Here is a 9492-nt window from a genome sequence, read left to right as displayed (position 1 = left end):
TTCATTCCAACCACATAAATCTTGATCTCTAGCCTTCCCCAAGTTGCTTTCCACTCAAATCTTCTTTCTACCAAATCCAATCCTATGAGAGAGAGAGTTGAGTGTTGGGGAGACTATCATTTGAAGCACAAGAGCAAGGAGTTCATCATCAACACACCATTTGTTACTTCTTGGAGAGTGGTGTCTCCTAGATTGGCTAGGTGTCACTTGGGAGTCTCCGACAAGATTGTGGAGTTGAACTAAGGAGTTTGTAAGGGCAAGGAGATCGCCTACTTCGTGAAGATCTACCCTAGTGAGGCAAGTCCTTCGTGGGTGACGGCCATGGTGGGATAGACAAGGTTGCTTCTTCGTGGACCCTTCGCGGGTGAAGCCCTCCGTGGACTCGCGCAATCGTTACCCTTCGTGGGTTGAAGTCTCCATCAACGTGGATGTACGATAGCACCACCTATCGGAACCACGCCAAAAATCTCCGTGTCAACATTGTGTTTGCTCCCTCAAACTCTTCCCTTTACCTTCATATGCAATTGTTTTACATTCCGCTGCTCATATACTCTTTGCATGCTTGCTTGATATGCATTGTGGTTGTTAAACTTGTGCCAAAACTCCACTTCAACTTAAAGAAATTAAAAACTGCAACTTTTGGTACTTAGTGTCTAATCACCCCCCCCCCTCTAGACACCTCTTCTCGATCCTTTCAGCAAGTCATCGGCACCCGTGTCAAACAAAAAACGTGCTGGAGGTCGGAGGGCAGCACCAGCTGTGTATGTCTCTTCTGCAGAAAATAACCTTAATAAAGCAAGAAAAATAAAGGTTTCTGCTGAATAAAGCACCACAGTGCATTTGTGCCATGCTTTTCACAATCCTTCAAAACTTTTCTAATAAATCCTATAGTTTTCTCCGTTCAGTTTTCTTTTTCTGAAACCCCCAAGTGTGCCATGCTCCCTCCCTCCCTCTCTCTACATCTTCCGCAACCCCGGAGTGCATATGTCGAATTTCTTGAGCTATAAATAAAGATCATTAAGTCTTTATTTCTCCTTTTGCCAGAAACATGAGTATGCACGCTTTACACGCTCACATATTTTTCCCAGAGACACGAGTGAATTCGCATATCCATATGTTTTGGGGAAGGGAGACGGCTTTGCCTCAGTTGCTGCAAGAATTAGACCATTTCCTTGCGTTTCTGGCTTTCTGCACAAATCAGGCAGAAATTCAGTTTTACCAAGAAAGTATCAATGGCTCAACTATCGACGTTGCTGAGCTCAGGAATTCCCATATGCTCCCAGAGAGCAGAAACCCTTCGTTTCAAAGGGTGGAGGGCACACAGAGTGTACTTCCCCAGGACTGCAAATGTCCAAGTGCAAAGAATTACTACGAAAACCTTGTGGTTTTCCAGGATTACAAGTTTTACAGCACAAACTACAAGCTCTTTTCGCGTTTGCTTCCTGTCGTAGCTTGTCTAGTGTGGATGCTTAGGTTTTCATTAATGAAAATCGGAAGGGGGAAGCCCTTCTTTTATCAAAAAAAAAAACTACAGGCTCTACAAAAAGGTCGTAGTATAATTTGCCCCGGATTCGATGCTCTCCTTCAGCCCCATTGGATGAGAGGACAAATAGGTTTAGTTTTTTACATAGTATTACAGTGGTTAGTGGTTGTATTTAGTTGTATAATCTACTTATGCACCATTGGAATGCACCTCATCTGAAGCTCGGCCGAGATTTTTGTGGCATTGCTGTTAACTACCACAAGCTTCAGGTTCTTGCCTCTAGAGAGCTCTCGATTTCTGCACTTCGAATCAGTGGGGTGCTTCTGCTCGTCGAGGTCCATGGCCTCAGGATTGCTCGGGGCTCTCGGAAACAAAACCGGATTCTTCTGCGAGGACTGAGAGTTCCTGGTCGCCGCTCAGGAGCTGAGTGGAAGGAAGGTACATAGTCAGTTCGTGAACACATAGGAAGCATAGTGCTTTCATCATCTTAGGAAGCATGGGCAAGCCATGACGTAGTGTAGTGACCGACAACATCATATATGGAAAACTAAAGCTAGATGCGTGCAACTGCGAAGTAAAACAGAGGATGTCATCTGAGGATAAGCTGCAGATTCAGTGTGTGCCCAATACTGGCAGAAATGCACATGTGCACCGAGAACTTAAATCGTGCCTCAACATAAAACGCTGAATGGGTGTCATCATGAACTTGAACTTTAATGGAAACATCCAAGTTATGGGGAGTACCTTCCCGTTGATGACCCATGTTGGAAAACCTTCCAGACCAGTGGCTACACATTCGTTGGCCATTTTCTTCCCCTTACCGGCTCCATTAGGGAAGCATTCCACATAATCCAGAATTTCCATAGCTTCACGACCAAACAACTGCATGACCATATATGCTAAGAATTATAAAGTAGGTCTTGATTGATTTTGCTCTACTTCATTTTTGGAGATCTAGCACAGCAACAATCAGGTCCTGTGGTAGTAACTATTAAAAGCTGTTGATTCAAGGAAGATGAAAGAACTCGTACTTGTTTTTGGTCATTGCAGTGAGTACACCAGAATGCTCCATACATCTTAGCACCTATAGAATGTAGATGTCTTGCCAGTGAAATAGCAAAAGGGGTTGATTCTGATGTTACCTCTGTTTTGTATGGTTCTAATACGAAATCACCTGTGCTGCATAAAATGAAGGAAAAAGGAAAGTCTATTAGTCACTTGTGATGATCTTAAAGGAAACGAACTATGTAGACTAAAATTCACATTGACCTCAAATCAAAATGGCTGGTTCCTAAGTAAAAAAGGAAAAGTAAAATGGTTGTCCGGAAGAGAAAATCACTATGGGATATGAAACATACAACCATAATAGAGAGTAAAATGTAACGTTTTGCTGCACGTTCGATGAAACTTCAAGTAAATGGCAAAAAAAGACGCCTTATAATTTGTATTTCCGCTGAGGCAATCCCATCATTCAACGTTTATAACCAATGTGAGAGGAAGTCTCACCCCTTTAACTGAGTAGTAGCTGAACTATATGAGTTTGTTAAAGCAAGAGCAACAATGACAGCTACAGCTAACTGAAGACCAACAAACTTCTGGATACGTGCCAAGCCAATGTCCTGCAACAATTCCGTGGAGCACAAGGTTAGTTGGATGGGCTACTTGATTATCAAAAGGTCTAAATGAAGAAGAGGAACACACTGATATGTTTAAGAAAAGCACACACCTTTAGTCTGATGAAAAATAATGTGAAGGAGATAAATGCTGATGATAGGCAGTATAAGCAAGACGTCCCGACAAATTTGGTGTTCAGGATGAAAAGAAAATAAGCGCTCGCAGTCGCCAGTGAAGTAGCAAGCAGAAGCAAGGTTAGGCGGATATCCAAGTCATCGAGTCCAGGGAGTAACTCCTCTCCGTTTTCTTGCAGAGAAAGTGCAGTCACCACACCATATGTCACCATACCAACTAATGGAAGAGGGATCCCTACAGAATTAAGACAGACCAATTGTTACCTATGAGCATCCATAGCACTGTATTATGTGAAAGTGTATCTTAGCACACACACCACGGCAGAATGATAAAAGGGAAATTCATACATAGTTGTATAAATTCTGAATCTGCAACCATGCGCAACATTTGAAATATAATGGGCACCGGATCTCGAATGTCGCTAAGTTATCAACATACAATCCTACCTACATACTGACAATGCAAGCATAATGAAAGCAGTACAATTTTCAGAACTAGCCCTCAATCCCATGAGCAGTGGGGCTGTGGGCGAGGAAATTACCGAAGACGACGGAGTAGTCGCTGTCGAGCACGTCGCCGCAGCCTCCCCCGGAGACGGGGCAGAAGGCCTCGGAGCCCGTGAGCTTGAGGTAGCTGAGGTAGCCGGTCTCCAGGAGCCCCAGCCCCGCGACGCCCGCGGTCCAGGCGCTGGTGGAGACGCCCCACAGGGACGAAGGCAATTCCGGCGGGGAGGGCAGCGGCGCGGGGGTCTCCTGCTGCTGCGGGGAAGGAGGCTCGGCGCAGCACCTGAACCGCGCGGCTCTCTGCGTGGACCACGGAATCAGAGGACGCGGCGAGGGCGCTCGAAAGTGCGGCTGGTGGGTGTGTCTATACCTTGACGCGCGGCGGGGAGGAGGAAGTGGCGGTGGAGACGGCGCGGCGGGCAGCGGGCGGGAGGAGGGAGACGGAGAGAGCTGCCGAGATGGTCGCCATGGCCGGAGACGGAGGTGAGTGGTGAGAGCTCGCCTGACCTCTCAGCTCTCACGACTGTTCTGTGGGCCACACTTCTCAGCTGAGCTTGCTTACTGGACCTTGCATTTGATCCATACACTAATGGAAAGAAGGCTGGGCCCATCAAATAACACTGTTTTTTTTCTTTTAAATTTCCATTTCAACCTTGCTATGGGATGATGGCGGGAATTCTCACTGCAGAAGAAAATACTGAAATCCAGAGAACAAGAAAGTGGGAGAATAATCCAACCATGGTGGAGAAAAGACATTCTCCCATGCATGGTATATACCTTGCATCTATCAGCCACTCACTCTCTTTAAGATTCGGATCCATGCATGAATGTTCTCATTGTACTGTTTAGTAAACCACAATTTATGACCCTGTCAACCTGTCACTTTTTCTCCATGTGCAGACAACTTTTTCCTATAGTAACCTGCAATATCTCTCCTCTCACCCCCGAAGTAAATACCAACAGTACTACACTCACTCATGCCTTATTTTTATATGAGAGTATGATTCTAAAATTTAAATTTATTTTATCTTTTGAACCATTAGTTTGATTTACGATACATTTGCTTGTTTGTGTTCCTTTTGAAGGGAACTTGAAAATAAGATCACCGTTGAATATATTTTGACAAGTTTTAAAATTCGAATCTGAAACATGGCGAGACCTTACAAAACTGTAAAAAAAACTATGTACCAAGTTTCATCAAGTTGTCTATAGATCAATTTGATGAGCACAAAAACTCATGGTACATAGATAAGTTTTCTACAAGTCTTGTTTAAAATATATCATTGGTATGAAAACATTTGTCTAAATAGAATATAAAAGAAACTTTTATTTCAGAAGATATCAAGGGGATAGGGGAGAAGAATATAAAAGAAACTTATTGCATGCATGTTCTCATCTAAACAGTTACATAGAAGAGTCGCAAGGGGATAGGGGATGGGGGGGGGGGGCATGCAAAGGACAGTACATTATTTATATTTACAAAAAGGCTGACACACAAACTGACCATATGACAGAAATGAGACGTACAGCAGGTGATTAGTACACTAGTATGATAGCTTTCCCACCCTGTAGACAATGCACGGTATGTACCGTGCATGATAGAAAATGCACTCTCAACCATGGTGTTCATATACTACCACAAAACTACAAATCCTAGAGTCATGCACACGCATGTTCTCACTTTCTTTTCTTTTTTTCAAGCGTCTTTTATCGATTCATACTGTAGCATCGAGTGATATAATTATAATGAATACACATCCAACCTCTGCATAGTTAGAATGAGCATAGTCAACGCTAACGCCCACCCACGAGAAGCAAAGATCATGACTATTGCATCTTGGTGAAGATCTTGTCAAGGTGGAACAGGTGCTTGCGTACGCGGTACACGTGCAGCGTGTACATGGCCGCAGCGCAGGTCACCAGCAAGAAGGAGAGCGCGATGAGCTCGCCGAAATCCTGTAATAATTTGGTTGCACACGGAGATCATCATCACCATTCACCAAAGTCATACTCGTCTCGCCGTTTGGCAACACAACTGACCGAAACAAAAGACACGAGTGAACCGCGTGCGTACCCTGGGGTCGGAGATGATGATGCCCATGACGTAGGTGAGCAGGTCGAACACGGACTGCAGCGAGCTCTGGACGCCTCCGACGGCGCACCGGTCCGCGTCGGGCACGCCGTCCTGCATCAGCTGCGTGACGGCCAGGTCGAACATCCAGAGGCCGAGGCGCGAGGCGGCGACGCCGGCCATGAGCACCCACGCCGACGCCACGCGGCCGCCCACCCAAACGGAGCCGACGCAGAGCAGCAGGCAGCACCAATGCGTCCAGATGGACCAGAGCCCCGTCCGGAGCGTGGACAGCCGCGCGTGCGCGGCCGGGTACACCACCGTCGCCGCGATGCCCACCATGGCGCTGAACCCCCGGGCCAGGCTGGTCACGTACGCCGGGATGCCCTCCCAGTCCAGCGTCGCCGTCATCAGCGTGCCAAAGCTGCAGCAGCAACGGAAACAAGATCAAGGTCCAATAAATTGTACCAATTTATTGCTGAATCCGTGCATCAAATTGGGTAAAAAAACTCATCATGCAGCTTAATGAATTGCCTTAGCACGGAGAAGTAGAGTATGGCGAGAGCAACACCCGGCAGCACCACCTCCTGCCTCGCGTACACGGCCCAGGACTCCCAGCAGGGCAGGACGAAGAGCCGCGCCGTCAGTCTCTCGCTCCAATCTGACGACGCGTCCTGGGAGTAACCCTGCACCGCCTCGTCGGCCTCCGGCGCCGAGGCCGCCGCGTCCCTTGCCAGGCTGTTGGCGCCGAGAGCGGGCACGCTGTTGTACACCGACACGAAGAGCCAGTACACCAGCCACACCGAGGCGACGTTCCACAGCGCCAGCGCCACCGCAGAGGCCTGCGTGGACACGAAGCTGATCACGAACCCCGACAGCACCGGCGCCAGAAGCTTGCAGCTCAGGTCGATCCTCCGGATCGCCGAGTTGGTTCGGGTCAGCACCGCCGGCGGATGCCCGCCGCACATCACCACCACCCTGCATGCATCGTCGCGGCCATCAAGTTCTAACAACAACACGTACGTACAACTAATACAGTTAGGCCCTTTTTGATTCATAGGATTCTCAAAACGCGGGAATAAGAAAAATAAAGAATTGGAATAGCATGCCCACTTGAATCTCATAGGATTAGCACAGAGTGTTTGATGACATATGAAAAACAAAGGAAGTGAGAAAAGAGGTTTGAGTGAATGCTAGATTTCCAATGAAATGTAGTACACATGATTTCATAGGAGAAATTCCTATATGATTCAATCTTATGAATCAAACGACCAATGAAGGAAAAAATTTCTAAGGATTCTAACCTTTTAAAAATTCTATGAAATTCTTTTGAATCAAAGCCCTTAGTTAAGTTGTGGGTGTCGAACGGAATTGTGTACCATTCTCTCTCGATCAGTATGGTTCCGGCGAGAGTCGAGAGCGCCGCGAGCGCGCCTGACACGTTGGTGACCACGACTAGAGCCACGAAGACGGGGAAGCTCGTCACTTTCAGGTCATCGTAGACCAGCAGCGCGGTTACCGAGACTCCAGCAACGATGAAGGATAAGCTTTGAACTAGCAGCCACAGGCCCAAAACCTGCATTTTGCCATGTATATTAAGTCACTGGCGACTGCTAATCATGATTAAGAAATTCCTCTTCGTCAGCCCATCCTTACTGCTCATCCAAGACAGTTCTGTAAAACATTCACATATATATGAGGTATATCAGAGTCACATTTTTACATAATTAGTTTATATCCAAGATGGTTGTTTCATAATACCATTGTTATGATAAGTAATATATTCAGTTTTTACAATGTGGAGGACTAACTTGTACTCCCTCCATCCCAAATTATTTATCTTAAATTTTTTATTAAGAGGGTGCTTGGATCCAAGAGACTTATTTTAGAGGGTGCTTGGATACGTTTTACTCTCATGACTAAAAGTAGTGGGACTAAAACTTGCTAGCCTTATCCATGCTTGAATCCAAATACTAAAGAGACTAAAATTAAGTTAATGAGCATTTATTATTCTTCAAAGCCTCCAATTCAGAACTCGCATGTGTTAAAGGAGAGAAGTTAAATGAGGAGAAAGATGACTAATCCATATTTTAGTAGGGGTATCCCTGACTAAAAAATTTTAGTCTCACCCTCCTAGTCTGATTAAAAATAGTCTCTTTAAGAGGCTAAAGTTCCAAGCACCCCTGACTAAAGAGGGGCTAAAACTAGTCTTGAGACTAAAATGTTTTAGTCGGGGGTACCCCTACTAAAATGTGGACTAGTCTTCTCTCTCCTCATTTAACTCCTCTCCTTTAACACAGGCGAGTTCTGGATTGAAGGGTTTGGAGGATAATAAATGCTCATTAACTTGATTTTAGTCTTTTTAGTATTTGGATCCAAGCATGAGTAAGGCTAGCAAGTTTTAGTCCCACTACTTTTAGTCATGAGACTAAAACGTATCCAAGCACCCTCTAACATAGTTTACATGAAACCTAACATTCTCAATTATTTAGTAATCCCTATTCATGATTGATTTATTACTTGGTTATTAAATATAGTTATTGGGGGCATGACATACATGGGTTATTTGATAAGATGATGATTATGTTGGGGTATTGATATTGTACCGAGCTGCTCTTGCAAGTATATTGTTGTGGTAAACATTGCATAGCTTGGTGCTTGTGGATTTCATGATATGGTTCAGATTTCCTGCATGCACACAAGGTGTTTGCTGAAATGCATATCAACAAATAGCTCGTTGTTTTGATCGTTTCCGCTGCAATCTACGCTCACATGGGCTGATTCTACGAGGTCCCCCCAAAAAATCGCGTTTACGAGATCTGTTGGGGTAGTTTCTTTTTTCTTGTTTGCCGAAATCCCCTTAAAACAGCTTTTTACACGGGAAAGAGAACTTGTTGAGATGCCCTGTTTCTAGTCATAGGTTCAATGAGCAATTTCTCGTGATCTTCTGGAAACAGAGAGTGAAAGAGAGCGTTGAACAACCTGGAGGTACGTGAGGCTGTCGACGAGGGTGCCGACCATGGGGCCGAAGACGGCGACGGAGGCGGACTCGACGACGCCGTAGACGGCGGCGAAGAGCAGCGAGCCCGGCCAGACGCGGATCATGTACAGCCCCACCGAGAACTCCCACATGCTGCGACGCGACGCGAATGCGGTCGAATGAGGGTGGGATGGGATTAATCGCCGAACCGATAAGGGAAAGGCCCGTAGTACGTACCGTGCGCCCCATCTGGCGAGGAAGTGACCGGCGTAGAGGCGGCGGAGGAGGGCCGCGTCCAGGCCGCCGCCGCCGACGCCGTCGAGGAGAGGCACCAGATGGCCGCCGCTCCCCGTCTCCGCCAGGGCCTCCATCTATCTACCGAAGCACGGCGGACGGGGCGGGTTCGCCGGAGAATGGCTGGGGATGGGGGGAGCGATCGAGCGGGGTTTTGTTTTTTTGTGGGGTTTGGGGGAGGGCGAGAGTTTTGACTTTGACACGGTAGCCAGATGGGCTTTTCTAGGCCTTTGTAGAAGAAATTGCTTCAGACAGAGAGCATGGCACTAGAACACTTTATGGATGTCAGACATGGCTGGCCGTATACTAATGTAGTGCAAAAACGCTCTTATATTATGGATACCAACCAAAATATATACTGATAATAATTCAAATCATCATTTCAAGTCCTTTTCTAAAAAAACATCATTTC

General features: G+C 46.3%; 2 protein-coding genes across 2 annotated transcripts; both read right to left on the bottom strand.

Moving 5' to 3' along the window:
• Window positions 1-1538: 1538 nt before the first annotated feature.
• LOC125511336 (thiol-disulfide oxidoreductase LTO1-like) lies at window positions 1539-4293 on the bottom strand. Its single transcript, XM_048676682.1, has 7 exons — window positions 4106-4293; window positions 3774-4035; window positions 3210-3466; window positions 2990-3102; window positions 2515-2662; window positions 2228-2365; window positions 1539-1906 (listed from the first exon to the last, which is right to left on the bottom strand). Exons 1-7 carry the CDS (start codon window positions 4202-4204, stop codon window positions 1829-1831), a joined length of 1095 nt encoding a protein of 364 aa, XP_048532639.1. The 5' UTR covers window positions 4205-4293; the 3' UTR covers window positions 1539-1828.
• An 876-nt stretch (window positions 4294-5169) lies between these two features.
• On the bottom strand, window positions 5170-9475 carry LOC125511334 (solute carrier family 40 member 1-like). The gene is made up of 6 exons (XM_048676680.1): window positions 9024-9475; window positions 8789-8939; window positions 7186-7382; window positions 6341-6784; window positions 5810-6230; window positions 5170-5691 (listed from the first exon to the last, which is right to left on the bottom strand). Exons 1-6 carry the CDS (start codon window positions 9155-9157, stop codon window positions 5563-5565), a joined length of 1476 nt encoding a protein of 491 aa, XP_048532637.1. The 5' UTR covers window positions 9158-9475; the 3' UTR covers window positions 5170-5562.
• Window positions 9476-9492: the final 17 nt, after the last annotated feature.

The sequence above is a fragment of the Triticum urartu genome, chromosome 5 (assembly GCF_003073215.2).
Source record: "Triticum urartu cultivar G1812 chromosome 5, Tu2.1, whole genome shotgun sequence".
Lineage (NCBI taxonomy): Eukaryota > Viridiplantae > Streptophyta > Magnoliopsida > Poales > Poaceae > Triticum > Triticum urartu.
Note: the sequence above shows the minus strand (reverse complement) of the source record. Positions and strands in the feature narration are given on the sequence as shown.